General features: G+C 37.6%; 1 protein-coding gene across 6 annotated transcripts in view; it reads left to right on the top strand.

Moving 5' to 3' along the window:
* VTI1A (vesicle transport through interaction with t-SNAREs 1A) overlaps positions 1–20,846 on the top strand; it is a 368,250-nt gene that overhangs the window by 200,452 nt on the left and 146,952 nt on the right. For 3 of the 6 annotated variants that reach the window (XM_043475444.1, XM_043475447.1, XM_043475446.1), the window contains 2 exons: positions 18,361–18,431; positions 19,506–19,578. In XM_043475444.1, the coding sequence (XP_043331379.1) occupies positions 18,361–18,431; positions 19,506–19,571 (137 nt within the window). In that variant the 3' untranslated portion in view covers positions 19,572–19,578. The remainder of the gene's footprint in view (positions 1–18,360; positions 18,432–19,505; positions 19,579–20,846) is intronic. The other 3 variants (XM_043475442.1, XM_043475443.1, XM_043475445.1) reach the window with 1 other exon arrangement.

The following is a 20,846-nucleotide window of genomic DNA, read 5'->3' as shown; positions in this document are numbered from 1 at the left end:
GGTGATGGACAAGGAGGCCTGGCATGCTGCGATTCATGGGGTCGCAGAGTCGGACACGACTGAGTGACTGAACTGAACTGAACTGAATGTTTATTGAATTGAATTCTGATTTTACCTCTGATGTAAAATTTGTCTTCATGGGCAAATTGTTCTGGGAAAGTTGATTTTCATCAGGATTTTCAAGAAAAAAAAGGGTAGAAAAATCCATGAACAAGTAAGAGTGACTGCAAAACTTTTCCTTTAGTTCTGTGGGCCTGTTGTAAACTACTTAACTCTCCATCCCACCCCCAACTGAAATAAAGGTTCTCCAAAGGGACGATGGCAATTTTCACTTTTGGAATATTTGTTCAGTGCTTTGAGATCATGATGAAAGACCTGTAGCATGGGGAGGAATTGTTTAGGTGTGATCCCTTCTGAATCCATAGATATAATCAGAGTCAGTCTGCTTATAAAATCATCAACACACTATTTCCCACTGCACTAGGTGTTCTTTTGAAGTCTCTCGTACCAAGCTCTGACCTTATTTCTCAAGATGTATCCACATTTTCTAAATGGGAGTTTTGGGGAAGTACAAAACAGCCTCAACGTGCAAAATGTTTTTGAATGTTACTTTCCATTTAACACTTAAGGACATCAATAAAATAAAATATGATATGTGTACTATGTAGTGTTAACTGGCATCTCATTAAAGTCAAGACAAAAAGTGGATTTCCCCCCATACATTCTGTACAGATTTGTTTATCATTAGTGCAGAATGTTCAGGATCTTACATAAACTTTTTGTCACAGAATTCCTGTATTACACATTGTCTCTGCTTTGTTTTTAAAGGAAACAATGATATAATCTATGTAGAAATTACTTATCAATTATACACCAGATTGATGTCCTAGCTTCTTATGAAAAAAGTAGAAAGATTTTCCTCCACCAGTGGAATCAAGGTTTAAGAGTAAAAATGTGGGAAGTGAAAATCAGCTCAAACCATGTTTTCTTCTCATTCTGATTTACTATCTCTCTCTCTCTCTCACTAGGAAAGAGAGCTAATGGTTTGTGCCAACTTCTGCCTCCATGAAACTAGAGAATTTTTTTAAATTGTCAGAAGATGCTATTTATTCTAGTCAGTGGCAAGCCCAGGACATGGCATCCTTTGCTAGTGATGACCTCATCTTCAGGTTTCTGAGAACAGTTCTGGTCCCAGACTCAGTGCATCAGACTCTACAATGAATACCACCCACTATAAATACATTAAATCATCTTTAAGGTACAACATTGCAGTTTATGAAAATACTGCAGACCAAAAAGAGAAACATTTTCCAAGGTACTAAAGAATCAAGAATAATTTCTAATTCATTCTGCCTTATTCTGTTTCATGTTTTAGAAGATCTGTTGTTGTTCTTCTTTTGGTAGGAACCTTAAACATTCTCTCTACTCAGCAATCTTTTTTTTTCTTCAGTATTTTGAGCCTCCAACTTAATAATACAGTTTTTAAATATGGCATTTTGTTTTCAAACAGGAGTTAAGGAGTAGATTAAAAATTCCTAATGAACCATTCCTCAGTCTGGGTGAGATGTGTAGTGGGTTTGAGTTCGTCAGTGGGTATAATGTATACCTATTAAATAATTTGTTTAATCATCTCTTAAAACTCTGAGCCTTCTGGTATCACTTGCTGTGTATAACACATCTTTTATTTGTATTTAGATGTTTGGATACGTGTTTTTGTTAAGGTTTCAGTCACTTTTCCTGCACCTAAAGAGGAGAATGGGATTTGCCAGTGATAAATGGGGAAGTTGACTAGCTAACTAATAAAGATTTGTCTTAATCAAGTATGATTTGTCAGAACAGGAGCGCACTGGGGTCAGGGCGCACGCAATGAATTATACAGCATTCACAGGAGGAAAGGACCCGGCAAGAGACCTCATAAATATGCTGCCATTACCCACTGCTAATTCGTATTCAAAGAGTGCTCTGCACAGCTAGTTTCCAGGTTGCAGAGCTGTTCACCAGCTTCCCGAGCTTTCTGTTTGTGTGAAAAAAGGAAGTTTCATTATGTGTTGGCATCATCTGGGTTCTCAAGGTATATCACCCCCAAAACTAAGCTGATACCAATAATTTGAAGCATGGCTCATTACATTACATCATACTACATGTGTGATATTTATTAAGTACCTACTGTGGGCTCCACAACATGCTGGACGTGGAGGGGAGGATACAGATGCACAAAACATTCTCTTCTAGAAGACGTTTTGCCTGCTTTCTTATGATCCTTTTCACGTCTTGTCTCTGTTGATTCAGTACAGCTACAAACATTTGTTCATATGACTGATTGCTGTGATAGGGTAAATAAGTCTTTTTCCTGGTCTTTACTTTGTAAATCTTTTCTTTGATTTGAAAAGGTGGTTGTTTTTCTTCTTCACATGGAACATAATTTTCAGTACTGCTCTATGGCTGGAGCAACATTCAAAGCAAGCTGATTGGTGGTGTTCAGTTGTAGTTGGGAAACTATAGCTTCCTTGGCTCTAACAAGTCAACATCAGGGACCAACCCTGTCCTCAGAGTTTCTTTTATGCATAAGTGGTCTATTGCATGTTTTTTAGATCAGATTATAATGATGACAAAATAGCTTGTAGTATCTCAATGTCTAAATTGGGTAGAAAAGATCTTGGCATCATCTTTTTTTATTGGAATAACCACTCTCATAGTTGATGATCCCAGTCCCTCTTTGATTAAACTGATGTCCCTATTAAAATAATACTTGAGTAACAGTAATTTTTCAAATTGTTTGAGAGTACGCTTTTGTTATATCAGGGGGGACTTTGGACTTCCCACGTCCAACAATGGTCCCTCCGAGGAAGGAAGGGTTGAAATAGAAAGTTGGGAAAGCCCACTTTATCCATTCCTACTCTATTGAATGAAAATTGTTAGCAATTGAGCTGTTACTTTGAATATTTCCGGAAGCTTCCTTAGAACACTGACCTCAGCCAGAAATGGAAAAAGAGCACAGTCGTCTGATTTCTGATCCTTTAGAAATTCCATGTCTCCTATTAGGATGTTTACAGTAGAGTTTAGTAGAACATTGAGAATTCTATAGTGACGGGAATTTCTTTGCTTCAGGTAAGAAAGAACCCCACCAGTTCTGTGAATGATATGACATGTGATATGTGATGATATGAAGGAACTTCCCCTGCGGTCCAGTGGTTAAGACTCTGCTTCCAATGCAAGGGGCATGGGTTTGATCCCTGGTCAGGAAACTGTCAGGATCCCACATGCTGTGCGGCATGGCCAAGAAAATATTAAAATAAATTTTTTTAAAAAAGATGATATGAAGGGAATTGGTAGTGTGGTCAAGCCAAGGTTTACTTAGAATGATGCCTGAACTTCAGAATAGACAAGTCCTCAGTGAAATCAAAACCTGCCACCCCTGTGAGAAACACCGTAAAGATACAAGGCAATTTAGACAGATGGATGGTGAAAACAAGCCAGAGAGATAGTTCAGTTCTCAGAAATGAGTGGTCCTTACATTGACAGTCTCAGCAAGTGTGCAGTCACTGACTGCATGTCTCACAGAAAACAAAACGCCTGAAATCCTGGAGAGGAACTGGAACTCTAGAATTGAGGGTGGAAGAAAGAGTTGGACAAACAGGCCAGATGGCTGGGAAGTAGACCCCAGAATGTGAGGCTCTTGGACCCTGGAAGACTCATCTTGCTTTCTTTCAAGTGGAAAAAGTCATTTTTTAATTTTTTAAAGTTTGCCTTATACTTTCATCCTTGTATTTGATTTATGACCTTGGAAAATTTATAAAAGTAGCTTCCTTTATTGTTATGTGTTTATCCAAAGTGTTGCTCCAAATTGCTTGCCCAAAATGCCTGTGATTTTGGCCATTTATGGACTGGTGAAAGCACAGTATATGCCAGTGACCATAAATATAGGCTTGGGGATCAATCAGATATGGGTTTTGAATACTAGCCAACCTTGGGCAAATTACCTAACCTCTCTGAGCCTCACATTATCTTTAGGAAGGGTTAGTAATAGTTTGCTTCATTTGAAGATAAAGTGCAGTATCTGTCAAGTGCTTTAGCACAGTAGCTGGCATACAATGAAGCAGTCAATAAATAATGGCCCAGAATAAAAAAGAAACCTTTCCTGGAGGGAAACATTCATTTCAGTATTTTATACACAGCCTGTAAGCAATAAACTTTTGTTGGATATATATTAAATGAATAAAGTCTTTTTTTTTTTTTTTTTTAATGGCTAAGGGTTTAAGCCTACATGCCTTTTCCCTCAAAAAAAAGTCCCATCTCAACTTGTTAATACTCTACACAGAAGTTTGGTAAAAGACTCAATTTTAGTGGTTCCCTATTGGAGCCTATTGAGATGTAATTAAAAATGCTTCTTAGAATTATGCTAATAAGTTTAGTATACAGCCTTGCCAATGAAGTCTAGTAAATTCTCTATTGTATTGAAAACAATAGTAGCTTTGTTTTATTCTATATTTTAGAAACTCCCGATGTCATAGTGCTTGCTAAGAAAGGCAAATAGTAGTAAACTATTTTTATAAGAGTTTTACTGAAAGAAGTCTCTAAGTGCACATTCGATTATCTACTATCCTTCTAAGATCAGACTGATATTTCGTTTTGCAAAATTGAATAATTCTTTACTGTCCTTCACCTGACATTGACCAGCACTTGACATCTGATGAGCTAGATTATCAAAATCCATATTATTTAGCCTTTTCTTTAATGTCAAAAGAGCAGCATAAATATTAGAAAATCTTTAGCTCCTTCATACCTTTTATTTATTTGTTCTTTTAGGAAAACAATAATTTGGGCTCAGTTTGGATCTTTTGTCAGCTATACATCTCAAGTTAAAAGAAATACTAAGGTCACATCACCTTAAAACTCTGCTAGAATATACAATAAAACTATCCATCCTTTTTTGTTATGCTTTTCTCCACCTGTCCACTAACTCCCTTGTTTGAGTTTCATTAAATTCTACCTCTCAAAATGTCAGTGTCTAAAATGCAGAGCCCTCTGCTTTATTCAGAAATAAGCTATCTCCATCTTTTTGTCTGCTTCATGATATAGTATAAATTCTCCCCCTTAGCTTTTAGAGTCCTCTATAGACTACTCTGGTGTACAATTTGTGTGCGTTTGTGTATGTTTCAGTTAAACTTTATTTACAGAAACAAGCCACAGGCTGGCTGTATTGGCTCCAGGCCCTAGTTTGCCCATTCCTACTCTAGAATAGCGGTTCTCAAAGCGTAGTCCGCAGGAACCAGCAACGTCAGCATCATTCAGGAACTTGTTGCAAATGCAACTTCTTGGGCCCCAGCCCAGACCTGCTGAGTTAGAAACTCCGGTTGTGGGGTCCAGGAATCTGTCTTTAACAATCTGAATTATTTTTGTTTATTGATTGATCCAAAATCACTTTGGACGATGACAGCAGCCATGAAATTAAAGATGCTTGCTCCTTGGAAGAAAAGCTGTGGCCAACCTAGATAGCGTACTAAAAAGCAGAGAATAACTTTGCTGACAAAGATCCATATAGTCAAATCTATGGTTTTTCCAGTAGTCACGTATGGATGTATGGATGTGAGAGTTGGACAGTAAACAAAGCCGAGCGCCAAAGAATTGATATTTTCAAACTGTGGTGCTGAAGAAGACGCTTGAGAGTCTCTTGGACAACAAGGAGATCAGACCAGTCAAACCTAAAGGAAATCAACCCTGAGTATTTATTGGAAGGACTGATGCTGAAGTTCAAACTCCAACGCTTTAGCCATTTGATGCGAAGAGCCGACTTACTGAAAAAAGATATTGATGCTGGAAAAGATTGAGGGCAGGAGGAGAAGGGGGCGACAGAGGATGAAATGGTTGGATGGCATCACTGACTCAACGGACGAGTTTGAACAAACTCTGGGAGATAGTGAAGGACAGGGAGCCTGGCCTGCTGCAGTCCATGGAGTCCAGATACAACTGAACGACTGAACAACAAATTGATTGATCTGGGCTTCCCAGGTGGCTCAGTGGTGAAGAATCCGCCTGCCAAGCAGGAGACATGGGTTTGATCCCTGGGTCGGGAAGATCCACTGGAGAAGGAAATGGCAACCCATTCCAGTATTCTCCCCTGGAAAATCACATGGACAGAGAATTCTGGGGAGGCTACAGTCCCTGGGGTTGCAAAAGAGTCACACACAACTTAGTGACTAAATGACAGTGATTGATCTGTGTCCCATCTACTTCCACAAAAAGAAGTACTTTATAATAAAAGGTCAAGTAAGTATATCAAGAGTAAAAAACCTAACCCAGGACAGAAGCCAGAAACCAGGAAGTAAAAGGAAGATTTGGGTGGGGGTGGAGGTGGGGGTTGATGTGTAAAGAAATCCTAAAGCAGTGCTGTAATAACTAAGGATTAAACTCACCCAGAGCTTCCTAGGATTCAGGCCAAAGGAGAAAACACATTGAATTACATGGCTTGCATTGTTCAATAGTACAAAATGAATTATTTCCTGAACTGTCACAAAAATTTTTTTTTAGTCAGGAAGGGGAGGAAGTGTGGTGGTGGTCTTTAAATAAGACAGAGGAATGTGATCAGTCCTGTTCTTAAAATTAGCTTGACTAAAACAGTGTAGAAATATTCTTTATATTGTAATTTCTTAAAGAAATCTTATGAGGACCAAAGTCCCACTGTTAAAGGCATAAAGTTCTATATTGGAGCGAGATATATGGTACTAAAGAGGGCTGAAGAATGAAAGCTAGGTCTCAACAAAGAGACCAACAAGAAAATTATGACTTCTAAACAATTTATAGTGTGACTTCTAGAAAATTTTAAGAACATACATGTCTAGACCCCGCTCCCAGGATTTCTAGTCTAGTTTTCAGCCTAGCATGCGGTCTCTACAACCCCATTTGTTAAAAGTGCCATGAACGTGTCTAGTCCAGAACTGAAGAAGCACACCACCTGATGAGAGCCGTTGCCATTGGCTGTCTTCACATTTCAGTCATTTCCCTTGGACTTTAGAAGGAAAGGGTTGGCAGAAAATCCAGGGATGATAGCACTGGCCAAAAGCTGAAAAGTGGGTGTTTTGTGCTGTCAGTTGAAAGAAGACCCCATTGCTGTAGATCCCGGATAGCAGATAGGTCTTCTCCCTTGCGCCGAGCCTGATCAATTGCAGCAGTTGCCTGGAGCGTTGCGAGGAGAGGGTTACTTGCAAGGCATGTTCAGGGCAATGTGATGGATTGATGACATCTGCCAGGTGTTTGGGATTAAGAGTGGCAGCCAGTATCACATATATTTGTTGACTTTGCTCTCAGACTAGATATATGAATAGCAAGAGTGACATTTTGTTGAAAAATTAAAGAAACTGACTTAGTCTATCACCCTGAATTTTTATTTCTAAACTATTTCTTTTTTAAAAAAATTTTATTGGGATACAGTTGATGTACAAAATCATGTGAGTGTTAGTTGTAAAACATCGTGAGTCATAGTTTTTAAAGGTTATGTTCCATTTATAATTATTACAAAATAGTCACTATATTCCCTATGTTGTACAGTATACCCTTGTAACTTATCTATTTTGTATCTCTTAATCCCCTGCTCTATCTTGTCCTTCATCCTTCCCTCTCCCCACTGGTAATCACTAGTTTATATCTGTGAGTCTGTCTTTTCTGTTATATTCACTAGCTTGTTTTTATCATGTCTTTAATATCTAAGCCACATTTAAGGATCCTCTTCTCACTTTCTCAGTCTTCCCCTCTAAATTTTCAACATGCTTTGCTGCCTGATATTTCTTGAATGATGATCACCCTTTAAGTCAAAGTTTTGTGTTTCTTAATGCTCAAACTCAGTGGCATTAATATTCAATGTTCCCTGCTCATACTCATTGTCCTATGTTTCTTTAGACTCAGTGACTCAGTAACTTTCTGTTTTCCATTTATTCAATATATCCATGCTTCCTTCTCCTACTTAAACCTACATGTCTGCTTTCAGTGTGCTCAGAAGAGTCAAGATATGAAAAAATACTGCATAAAACATAAAATTTTAATTTATAAATCAGTGAAAACATTGGTCAAGCTCTTGAGTAAGAGTATAAATTAGATTTTTGTTGTTGTTGTTAACATGTATAAGATGTATAAGAAGATAACCCCTTCCAGAGGAATTCTAAATGTTTCTTGTGAGTCAAAAATATTCCTTCCATAAAGAAATTCTTCCATAAAGAAAAATTAAATCAAAATGGTCCAAAGGCCTATATATGGGAATTCCCTGGTGGGTTAGAATGGTGGTTAGAAGTCCACACTTCCCCCACAGGGACCACAGGTTCCATCCCTAGTTAAGAACTAAGATCCTGCAAGCTGTAGGGTACAGCCAAAAAAAAAAGACGTATGTGTAAGAACTAAAACTATAAAACTCTTAGAAGAAAACATGAGGATAAATCTTCATGGTCTGGATTTGGCGATGGAATTTTAAATGTGACACTTAAAAACACAACAAAAGGAAAAATAGATATATTGGACTTATTAACAGTAAAAACTTTTATACGTCAAAATACACTATCAAGAGACTGAGAAGACAGCCCACAAAATGAAAGAATATATTTATACAGTACATACCTGGTAAGGGTCTAGCATCCAGAATATATAAAGAACTCTCATAACTCAACAACAAAAAGACAAATCAATTTTAAAAAGGATAAGAGACTTGAATCTACGTTTCTCTGAAGAAGATATACGGATTACCAGCAGACACATGAAAGATGCATGTCATTAGACACTAGAGAAATGCAAATCAAAACCTTCACACCTACTAGGGTGGCTATAATTTTTTTCAATGGAAAATAACAAGAGTGGCCAAGGAGAAATGAGAACCTTCCTGCTTTGCTAGTGGGAGTGTAAAATGGATAGCCACTGTGAAAAATGAGTTTTGCAGTTCCTCAAAAGGTTAAACACAGAATTACCATATGATCCAGTAATTCCACTCCTAGGCACTTACCCAAAAGAACTGAAAATAGGCATTTAAATAAGTACTTGTAAAAAAAAAAAAAATAAGTACATGGTTGTTCATAGAAGCTCTATTTACAATAGCCAAGGGGTAGAAACCAAAATGTCCACCAGTGCATGAATGGATAAACAAAACATAGTGTATCCATACAACATACAATGGAACATTAAATTTAAAAAATATTTTTAATAATCCATAAAGGAACTCTACTCCATAATTCTCCAGTACTTTGACCACCTGATGCGAAGAGCTGACTCATTGGAAAAGACCCTGATGCTGGGAAAGATTGAGGGCAGGAGAAGGGGATGAAAGAGGATGAGATGGTTGGATGGCATCATTGACTCAGTGGACATGAGTTTGAGCAAACTCTGGGAGATAGTGAAGGACAGGAAGCCTGGGGTGCTGCAGTCCATGGGGTACCAAAAAGTTGGACATGACTGAGCAACTGAACAACATCAAAGGAACTATACCTGCCACAACATGAATGAACTCAGAAAACATTGAGTGAAAGAAGCCAGTGCATATTTTCAGCATGGTGTGATTTCAGTAATTTTTAGTATTTAAACCTGAAGATTACAAGCAACATGAGTCTTATTACTCATATACTTATATATGGACATGCACTATTGCCACATAGCCACATCAAAAGCAGAAAAGTGATTCTATCCTTCAGGCCATCTTTCCCTTCTAGCTTCAATTCAAACCAAGAATAGAGTTAAAACTAAGGAAAAAAAAATATCAAGAAAAGGGATGTCAAGGAAAATAATCCTACTATTCTAGTATTATCTTGTATTTATATATGACGGTTGCATTTTTATGATTTTATCTGTCCCTGTTTCCATTCCAAAACACTGAGTAAAAGTGTTAGCCTATTAATTTCTGTACATGGGTCTCAAGCCAAGAAAATAGGTTTTACCACATACATGCATTTGTGTGCATGTGAGAGAGACAGAGAGAGTGGGGGTAGGACGGAATGTCAGCTCCTCATCACTTGCTTCTCACAGCAGTAATGATCAATTCAAATATATTAAATTTCCCACCTCACCTGATTCATTTGTTAAGCATAACAATTTTCCTTGCCATTGTGGCAAGTGGGGAAAGGGGTCAGTGAAACGGGCATTTTACCATTCTACAAAAGAATTGGCCTCTTATTTTTTAAGAGAACAAAAATAGACTGAAGTCAAAGGTTTGACAAAAAGAACACTTCCAGGATGTTTTTTACTCTTTGCATAATTTGTGAACAACAGAAAGCCATTCCAGTCAAGACCATGAGATCACAGCATATTCCTCTGTAACAGCTGGGATTGCTATATGGGAACAATGTCCAGGAAATGTGGAGACAGTCTCTTGTCCCACTCTTGCCCAAATAATTGCAAAGTCCTTTTCCGGGCACTGACACTTTAAATGTATATTAAAGTATTAAAGTGCTTTATCACCCACATTGTAATGCATTTTGGAAGACACTTTCATTTAATTAAAAATTTTTGACTGCAAAGATCACTGACATAGGAGTCGGAAACTTGGTTCATGGTTGCAGCTCTGTCAGTCATTAGCAGTGAGACCTGGATGATCTCCACCCTCGAACTCCTGCCCCCTTGTTTGCTCATCTGTGCAGTTAATTACTCTTAGGGCTCAATTTCTTCTAAAACTCTGGACTCCTGTTATGATAAATTTATAGAAGACAACTGTGTTTTCAAGCTCAGTGGTTCCTATGAACACAGATTTCCTGAGCACCTGCATATGTAATCCATTGCCTCTTAAAATGCTGTGTACACTGAGAGGTATAAGAAATGACCTCCTCTTGAAAGAAGTTTGGGCTTCCCTGGTGGTCTGGACAGTAAAGAATCCGCCTCCAATATGGGAGACCCAGGTTCAACACCTGGGTCGGGAAAATACCCTGGAGAAGGGCATAGTAACCCACTCCAGTATTCTTGCCTGGAGAATTCCATGGATAGAGAAGACTGGTAGGCCAAAGTCCATGGGATCACAAAGAGCCGGACACAACTGAGCAACTAATGCTAAAAGAAGTTTACAGTCTCCCAGGGAAGGAAGAACATACAAGTAAGGAATCACCGGCAGATCCTATAGCAGCAAGGCAGGAACATAGATGAGGGGAAAGGGTCAGGAAGGTAGACGGCAGCCTCCATATGACCTGGCTCTTACAGTGAGCCTATGCTTATCATGTGGAAATGGGGACTCAGTATTGCTCTGTATTCCCAATTTCAAAAGAAGCTTGAGGTCCAGTTTTTTATATGAAATACACTTGTTTAAAAAAAATTTGTTGTTGTTTTTGTTGCAGACCAATTCAGAAATGCTTAAAACACTCTTTCACAAAAGCAAAACATGTTTGCCAATCACATAGATCCTGCAGTTCTCCCAATAGCGACTTCTGAACAAGCAGATAATTATCAATAGAATGTTATACATTCAGTGATAGAAATGTGTATAGCTCAAGGAAGAATACAGAGAGTGATTAACTCTACCCATAATGATTTCAGAAAGGCTTTCTAATTACTTTCTAGTCACTTGTCAATAGTTTACAGCCCTTTTTGTTTTTTTTAAGAATGAGCCATTCATTCACCCCAGAGATCTGGACGCTGCTGACCCCGGCTCCCTTGTCTGTTAAGTAAATACATGTTTGGTAAATTCCACAAGTGAGCCTTTGGAATGTGTTTTGACAGTTTTGCCCATTCAGATTTTCTGCTGCTTCATCTCCTGGCTTTAACATTCTTTATTGAATTGTGAAAATGGGATGTCCTTCCTGCTGCTCTGGTCTTATTTCATAGAATAGAACAGATTCATTCTCATTTCTGAATGGAGCTGTAATTAACATGGTTCCTTTTGTTTAACAACCTCAATTTACATAGTACCTGCTCATTCCAGAGCATCATTATTGGAGGCACAGCTTCATTGACTGATGTCTGAGGGCTCTGGGAATAGCATTTGCTAATTATCTGCAGCAAACCAGGTAACTAAGGGGAGGTTCTGCTGTGACTTTGATGAAAGTAGTGCTGATGATTTTTTAAATTGCTTAATGATAGATTTGATCATCCTAAAACAGAATAGAATACATACTTATCTGCCAAGTAGGTAATGTTAAGTCATCATTGCTGAAATAAAGAAAGAAAAGAATGAAAGAAACCTGGGGCCCTGTACATTCTTTTGCTATGTTTGTTACTAAGATTGCATAAGTTTACTTTCAGGTTATATAAATATTTAAGTATTTCTGTAGTAATATTATCATCAAAGTGCTTGTAAATATTTTATATTACAGTAAATGCAGGTGTCCTCAGAGGCCAAGTAGGCTACTGCATGAACCAGTGCAGTGGTAGACTTGGCCATTCTGAATATGACACCACTTAAAATCACTTCAATTTGAATTATTTGTTATTTTTTTCAACATTGTCTTGGGGGGAGGGGGAAGGAGGGTGGGATACTTTTGTGGGTCTGAGTTGTCCCTTGTGCTCTAGTTTGCTTAAATGCTCCACAGAGAAAAAGAGGCGTTAAGATTTTATAGTCATTGAGTCCTAATATTTTAAAACTAGAAGGGGCACTAAAGATTATCTATTCCAAGACTGTCATTTGACATTTAAGGAAACTGAGGCCTAGGAAAGTGTTTTACCTAAATGAAACTACAAATAAGTATGTCTGTATTTCTTTTGAGTGGATCTTAAAGACAGGGGAATTTGGAGATCCTTCCAAGATGTTATTTCTGTATTCTGTAATACAGTGACATTAGCCACTTGTGGTTAGTGAGCCTTTGAAATGTGACTGGTGCTACCAACAAACTGAATTTTAAATTTTATATAATTTTAATTAATTTAAAAAGCCCTATGTGGCCAGCAAGTACCATATTGGACAGAGAAGCTCTAGAATTACAATTTTCATCCCTGACTTATCACCGTCTACCTTGAATAAATATTCTACTGCTTCTTAATAAAATTTAAAAGACTGTCAACCATATGCTTCTATTTACTTCCTCTCTATCTTTTGTGCTATGGTTTTCTTATATTTTACTTCTATATATGTTGTTCTTATTTTGCTTTACATGGATCTAAATTTTGTGGATGCAAATTTGCATCTAATATCATCTCCCTTCAGCCTGAAGAATTTCCTTTATGTTTCTTGTAACTAAATTTTGCTTGATAATACTCTCATTTTTCAATTATGTAAAATTATCATTATTTTACTTTTATGTTTAAGGTATTTTTCACTAGATATGGAGTGCCAGGATGACTTTGTATCCCCCTAGCACTTTGGGATATTGTTCCACTGTCCACTTGTTTTATTTCTGATGAAAATTGAATCCTCCTTCTTATTGCTTTCCAGCATGTTTGGACTTGACTCTCAGAGGGCCAGCACCACAAGAATATGTGGTAATATGAGGTTTTGCTTTCCTAACCGGCCCCTTCTCCACTGCCTCTTTAATGGCAAGATTTGGAGATTGGGCGAGAATTGTCAAACCAAGCAATTTGCTTTTGTGTTTAGAACTCTTCCAGATCCCATTCTGTTCTGTAAACCTACATTTTACACAGGATGTTTGACTGATTTCCCTTTATTCCTGAAAAGCCTCCCAGAGGGAGGTCTGAACTCAGACCAGGTACTCACTGTGGGTGTGCATGTTGCCACAACCCTTTGCTCACAAATGAGATGCTTCTTTCTCTCTAGAATTCATCACAATTTCTTTGTATATACCAGATATCACCCACGAAGAATGATAATTATTTTGTCTGGATTTTTCTTATTTCTCTGAGAGTGAATATTTGTTGTCTTTCTACATCTGAATTGGAAGCAGTTCTTTATATGCCTTGATTGTCAAATAATGAAAGATGGTAAAAGACCTGCCTTTTCCACATCCCCGCCTATCCAGGGATCAAGAATTCAAAAAGCTCTTCATGTCTGAGTAACATCGATACTGAGGATAACCCACTCAGGGCATGATGCCAGAGTCAGTGTCCAGGCAGATGTGCTAAATGCCAAAGGATGGTTCATCCAATCACTCTGTGAGCAGCTCCCTCCTGAGAAAGCTGTATGTCAGCTACTTTGCTCTCCCAAAGCAATACGTTTTTTGCTAGAATTTCTTGAGTCATGTCCAAAATTCAGTACTCCAAATTGTTAGAAAAATATTACTTTGTGTTTTGCATCTCTAAAGTTGGCATTCTGCAATATACATAAGAAAGCACATGCTTTAAAAATAGCTCTTTAAAAAAAAAAATAGCTCTTTTAGGGACTTCCCTGGTGGTCCAGCGGTTAAGACTTCACCTTCCAGGTGCAGGGGGTGCCGGTTCCATCCCTGCACAGAGCTAATATCCCACATGCCTCATGGCCAAAAAACCAAACATCAAACAGAAGCAATGTTGTAACAAACTCAATAAAGATGTTAAAAATGGTCCACATTAAAAAAAAAATTTTTTTAATATAGCTCTTTTAAGTCTTTCTATTCACTCCACACTTCACAGAAGTCCTCATATACAAACAGCTGGATAGTTGCGAATGCCTTTTACCTGTTGCTAAGATTGCTAATGAAGTTTTTGAGTGCCAGAAAATCATCTTACCTTCTGATTTCTTCCAAGAAGTCTCAACTGGCTGTCTTCAAATTTTAAATACTTTGTTGAAGAGTGAAAGTGAAAGTCGATCAGTCATGTCTAACTCTTTGCAACCCCATGGATTATACGGTCCTTGGAATTCTCCAGGCCAGATTACTGGAGTGGGCAGCCTTTCCCTTCTCTATGGGATCTTCCCAACCCAGGGCTCAAACCCAGGTCTCCTGCATTGCAGGCTGATTCTTTACCAGCCGAGCCACAAGGAAAGCCCAAGAATACTGGAGTGGGTAGCCTATCCCTTCTCCAGGGGATCTTCCTGACACAGGGATCGAACTGGGGTCGAATGCAGGCAGATTCTTTACCAACTGAGCTATGAGGGAAGCTTTGTTGGAAACCATATCCTTAATAAAGTTTGTAAAAAGAAAGTTATATATAAGTGAACAAAGGAATGATTATTTTCTGCTTTATATACTTTATAGCATAATGGCTAACATCTTTTTTTAATATTTTGTATTTATCAAATAGAACATTTTTGGTGAATTATATTGAATAATGTAATTATATATATTCCATGTTTATATTATAACGTGATGTGAACTTCCGTCAGTCCTGCCTTCTGATTGAAAATATTTCATCTCCAAAATACAAATTCAGTACATTTAAAAAATTAAGTTCATTCACATGTCATGATTGTTCAGGTGACATTATTATTTTATGAATGGAGGGAAGTGATTCAGTGGTACAAGCTCCTCAAAATAAGTCCTGCCTTTTGTGATGCCGGTCCAGTCCTTCAGGAAATATTTTGCCAGATTTATAGTTCTCTGGTTCTTCTCCATTCCTTTACGGGGCAACAGAGTTTTTGAATACCTATGATATTATCCCCCATCCCCTGTAAAATGTATTGAAAAGGAGAGGAAATGTTAGCCAAAACCTATTTTGTAGTTTGTGACCCAGTAAAAAAGGCCATAGATCAAGGATATGATGATTCATTCTGGGTAATTTTGAAAACAAAAGCTCACTTTATAAATTTGAATGCTACACTCCCACAATGATTCCCAACCCCCTTGTGAAAAGGACAGAAGTAGTGCAGGAAGAAACTTTTCTCTCCAGGAATTCATTCATCATGTTCATACTGACATGTAGAGTTCCAGCATGTATTGATGGCATCAGTTTTTATTTTCTTTTGTGCTTCCCATTGTTTCTTAATCTCCAGAACATCCTCACAGTCAAAAAGTACAGTACTTATAAAATTTATGATTTCTCAAATTATTTCAATAATGGCAGTATGGCAATTCCCATTCTAAAGGTACTGTACTGCAAAAGTTTAAAGAACTGAAAGCTCTAGACTCAAGATGTCACATCTGCATTGATTTATAGTCTTTCTTGTATTTCTTATTGATATTTTATGTGAGTGATTTTTTTTAAGTTATTCAAGAAAAGTAAATCTAACAATGTTATTTTTTTTTTAGTAAAGTAATCCTTCAATGTCTATTTTGTGCAAGCAGAGTCTATTTTTAAAATAATTCCCTCTTAATTTGTTGTTTTGCTTTGTTTGAGGTAGGAGAATGGATAAGTATGCATAATTTACTTTGCTTGAACTTTTTTTTTCGTTGTATAAGTGTCAGCATTTCTAATATATTTGGCCTAGAATTTTCTTTAGTGGGTGATTCAAATGGAAGGTTGTTGCTGGTTCAGACGCCAAGTCGTGTCTGACTCTTTGCCACCCCACAAACTGCAGCATACCAGACTCCCCTGTCCTTCACTATTTCCTGGAGTTTGCTCAGATTCATGTCCACTGAGTCAGTGATGCCATCTAACCATCTTATTCTCTGCCACCTCCTTCTCCTCTTGCCTTCAATCTTTCCCAACATCAGGGCCTTTTCCATTTTATTGCCAGAGTACTGGAGATTCAGCTTCAGCATCAGTCCTTCCAGTGAATATTCAGGGTTGATTTCCTTTAGGATTGACTGGTTTAGCAAGTAAGAAATTAAAGAATTCTGTTTCTAACAAATGCATGGTATTTGCCTGTTAAGACCAGAACATATGCACTCTTGCCAATATCTCATCTTTTGTTAGATGGGGTTAGTACTTGGATACTGACATATTTCCCAGGAGGCAAAGAGATTGAGGGAATTACCTGAACATCTCAAAAGACCAGAGTTCTTCACCTCTTGTTCCATTGATTCCTTCAGTAGCAGACTGTAGATCGGTTCAGAAGAGTTTTTCCTCCAGTGAACCTGATAGAAACATGGATCTATCACCTACATTCCAGTGTTGCCTTCTCCAGTGCCACACATGATATGCTTTGAGAGCAGTAATAAACCCCCAAACCTTTCATATACTCCTTTTTTCATTTTATCCCCACATTGCTTTATTCCTTCTATGAATTTTTGCTGGAAACATTATCCTGGTGATGAGACACAACAGTAATAAATTATTTCATATTTGTTTGACATTATATACCATAAATCCCCCCCACCTTTTTTTTTTTTTTTTGCCACACCGCACAGCATGCAGGATCTTGGTTCCTCCACCAGGGACCAAACTTGTGCTCTTTGCAATGGAAGTGCAGATTCTTTACCACTGGATTGCCAGGGAAGTCCCAATACCATCCTCCTGAATGAGAGAATATTATATAAATAGTATTTTGCTGAACTAATTATAGTATTGATGGTGTTCATAGATACTAGAGATTTTTAAGTTAAAAGTGTATTAAAATTGCTATATTATGTTGATTAAAGAAATTCAATATAATAGTAATACCAAATAGTATGACAAAATTGAATATTGTAATTGTTTTGCAAAAAAGAAAATTGCAACTCTAGTTGTTTCCTACTTCTCCATTTTTGGTGTCATCTTCCACTTTTATGATGCCTCCACTGGGACCATATATCCAATTTTACCTTAAGGATATATTGTGTGGAGTCAGTAATAAAAAGCTATTATCAATCTTAGAGGAGATATACTAGAAATGGAGTAACCTGTGAAGAATTTTCAGTTTTGTATAGGTGTCAAAAATATAATCGAGGTTATTGTATTCGAGCAATTCTTCTTATTTGGAGTTTCTATTATGAAAGGACTAAGCAGTCCTTTTTTTGATGTGCCATGAAATATGAACTCTAATGTAACATTTGTCCTTTAACTCCTAAGTCATCACTATTAGCACAGGAGTTCATGAATTGAAGGGCTTGACCTTGGTTACTGGTTACGTCCCAGCATCTACACACAGCACGGAGTGTGAGTGCATTGATTCTCATGTACTATACAATTACATACATTTGTGTGGTACACTATAAATTTCAAAAGATTTTTGGTTATCTCATTTGACTCTTAACAACAATTCTCTGAAAAAAAAAAAAAATAGGACAGATTTTTTTTTTTCCCGATAAATAAAATTTCAGTTCAAGTGGATTATGGAAGACCCAGTTTTTAGGAGGATGTTGGAGTCATAATAATTCATTGTTTTTTGTTTGTTTTTACAGAAACTGCTCACTGAGCTTTTTGTGTGTATTTAATTTTTATTGGAGTAGAGTTGCTTAACAATGTGTTAGATTCTACTGTACAGCAAAGTGAATCAGATATATATATATATACACACACACACACACACACCTCCTCTTTTTTTGGATTTCCTTCCCATTTAGGTCACCACAGAGCACTGAGTAGGGTTCCCAGAGCTGTACATTAGGTTCTTGTCATTGGTTTTTTATTTAACTGATCCTGAGCATTCAATAAATTCTATACCTGTTGTCCTTTTGGTACTTCTGAAGGTTTTCTGAAGGTTTTTTCCAAAGTCACCTTTCCTCACTCAGATTTTCTTGTCCATAGAACAAATTGGCCAGGAGATGTTGGAAAACCTCAGTCACGACAGAGAAAAGATACAGAGAGCACGTGAAAGGGTAAGTAGAAATCGTATAATCTTTTCACAAATTCAGGAAAAGAAAAAAAAATAAGCCAAAAATATATATAAAAGGTCTTGGGCAGATGCATAGGCTGTAGCAATTACATTGATGTAAGATCCCCTGGAGAAGGGAATGGCAGCCCACTGCAGTATTCTTGCCTGGAGAATTCCATGCACAGAGGAGCTTAGCAGGCTTCAGTCCATGGAGTCGCAAAGAGTCGTATACGACTGAGCCACTTTCACTTTCAAGCATGTGTAAAAAATAGCTAGGGTGAAGGAGGGTGTAGAGCCTGGGTAGGGGGCAGGGAAGTGTGTGATGCAGAAAGATTAAGCTGACTGTATGCCTCCATACCGGAATTCCCCCGAGTAGATATTTTATTTAGTGCTGTAGCTAAGAAGAGGCTTCCCTGATGGGTCAGCTAGTAAAGAATCCTCCTGCAATGCAGAAGACACAGGAGACTCAGGTTTAGTTCCTAGGGCGGTAAGGTCCCCTGGAGGAAGAAAATGGCAACCCATTCCAGTATTCTTGCCTGAAAAATCCCGTGGGCAGAGGAGCGTGGCTAGGGCTACAGTCCAAAGAGTCACAAAGAGTTGGACATGACTGAGCGACTAAGCACACATGCACATAGCTAAGAAGATGGTTGATGGAGATTTGGGAGTATGTCAGCAAGTCTTTCAGAGTGAAAGTAAACATATGAATCTCATCTTCCCTCAGTTCATTTTGTTTCAGTTTTTATCTCTAGGACTGTGTGCATTCTTAAGGTGGAGATATTGATTTATGACCAGATATCTATTAAACTTTGTCAACCTGTGAGACATTTGCTTTTATATCCAGTTCAAGTATCCAGTTTAAAGCTCCTGGGGTTATCTATTACATGTAATTTTCTAAATCTAAGAATTTTTTTGACATTGGGTGGGCATCAAAAATGTATTTTAAAGTATTTAACCTTTGTTTTATGAATCGGATTTTCCATCATGAAGGAAAACCATTGCTTGCTAGTGCACTTTAAAAATAATCTAATTGCCTGAAGTTTCATTTTATTATGTGTTAATGCTGCTTTTCTCCTCCTAGCTTCGGGAAACAGATGCTAACTTGGGGAAAAGCTCCAGGGTTCTAACAGGGATGTTGCGAAGGTAAGAGTCAGGTAGGGTCTTCCTTTCTCTCTCTCCCTTTTTTTACAGTATATTTTTCATCTCTTTGCAACCGGGCATTTTCCAGACATGCAAGCTTCTGCTCTTAGTACCTGTGTCAAGACCCTTTTGAAATGACAGAGCACTGGTATTAACTCTTGTTTGGACAGGGACACACACACTCTGAGTAACTTGGATTAGAAAGTTTGAGCTCGAGGGGTTACCTCAAGCTATGGAAAAAATTAGGGTTGGACATGAAGTATTTTTTCATAGCCTGAGGAAGACCCCATGGCAGCAGCAGACTGATTTTATTTTCTATTTTGATAGCCTTCTTGCTGTCGATGGAATGCTGGCCTTTGGTTTCAGGAGCATACTTAGTATTAGCTTTGCCCTCTGTTGCCTTATTTAGATTTCTTTTTAAAGCGACTCTGTTTGGGGAAACATTGCTGTTGTATGTGTACTTAAAAATGATTTTTGAAGCCTGAAGAATATCAGAATAATCTGAATTTACTCATGTTCAAGCAAACAAATGTTTATGTTTTGTATGTGTAATTAGCCTTTGATTGATAGAAGATACTTGGGAGAATATGTGAAAATGAATGAATGAATGCGGGTAACAGTCTAGATTCTATATTTTTGGAAGGAAGTGAGAAATGTTTTCATTGTTCTGAAAATTGGAGTCACTTTTGATTTAGGTGTATTCAGCATGAAATTATTATATTCAGAATCTATCAAATAAGAGTATCTTCTAGCATAATCTTCAGTTTGGAACTGTGGATAGAAATGTAAATGAGGAATGTTGAGAATCACCTTGGAATACCTGACTTGGAATTTTAAAGAAAAGAATCTTGTTTATCATTGATGCTTTAGTGGCAGCTATTTGAATATAAGTAAAGTTTTCTCTAATCACATGTCCATAGATAATATGTTGTGTCCAAGCATACTGCTAAAAGTATGTTTGCTGAGTGAGAGATTTATTTCATAAGAATCAACCAAAGGTATGTCCGCTTAGTCTTCTATTGGCCAGTGTGGTCAATGTAATTTCTCTATCAGGCTGATCAGGAGCAACGTTAAGTTCCTGGGGCTCTTCTAGCTCACATTGACACAACTTCACACATCCCTCCTTTTCCTCCAGCCACAGTCTCAGTTCACCATAAACCACCAAATTCTCTGATTAAAGGTGATATGTAAATGACCTAGAAAAATGCAATATCCACAGATAATTGGCGATTGAAAGAAATGCTTCAATGCCTTTAAACAATAAAAAAGGGAAAAATTCTCT

The sequence above is a fragment of the Cervus canadensis genome, chromosome 8 (assembly GCF_019320065.1).
Source record: "Cervus canadensis isolate Bull #8, Minnesota chromosome 8, ASM1932006v1, whole genome shotgun sequence".
Lineage (NCBI taxonomy): Eukaryota > Metazoa > Chordata > Mammalia > Artiodactyla > Cervidae > Cervus > Cervus canadensis.
Note: the sequence above shows the minus strand (reverse complement) of the source record. Positions and strands in the feature narration are given on the sequence as shown.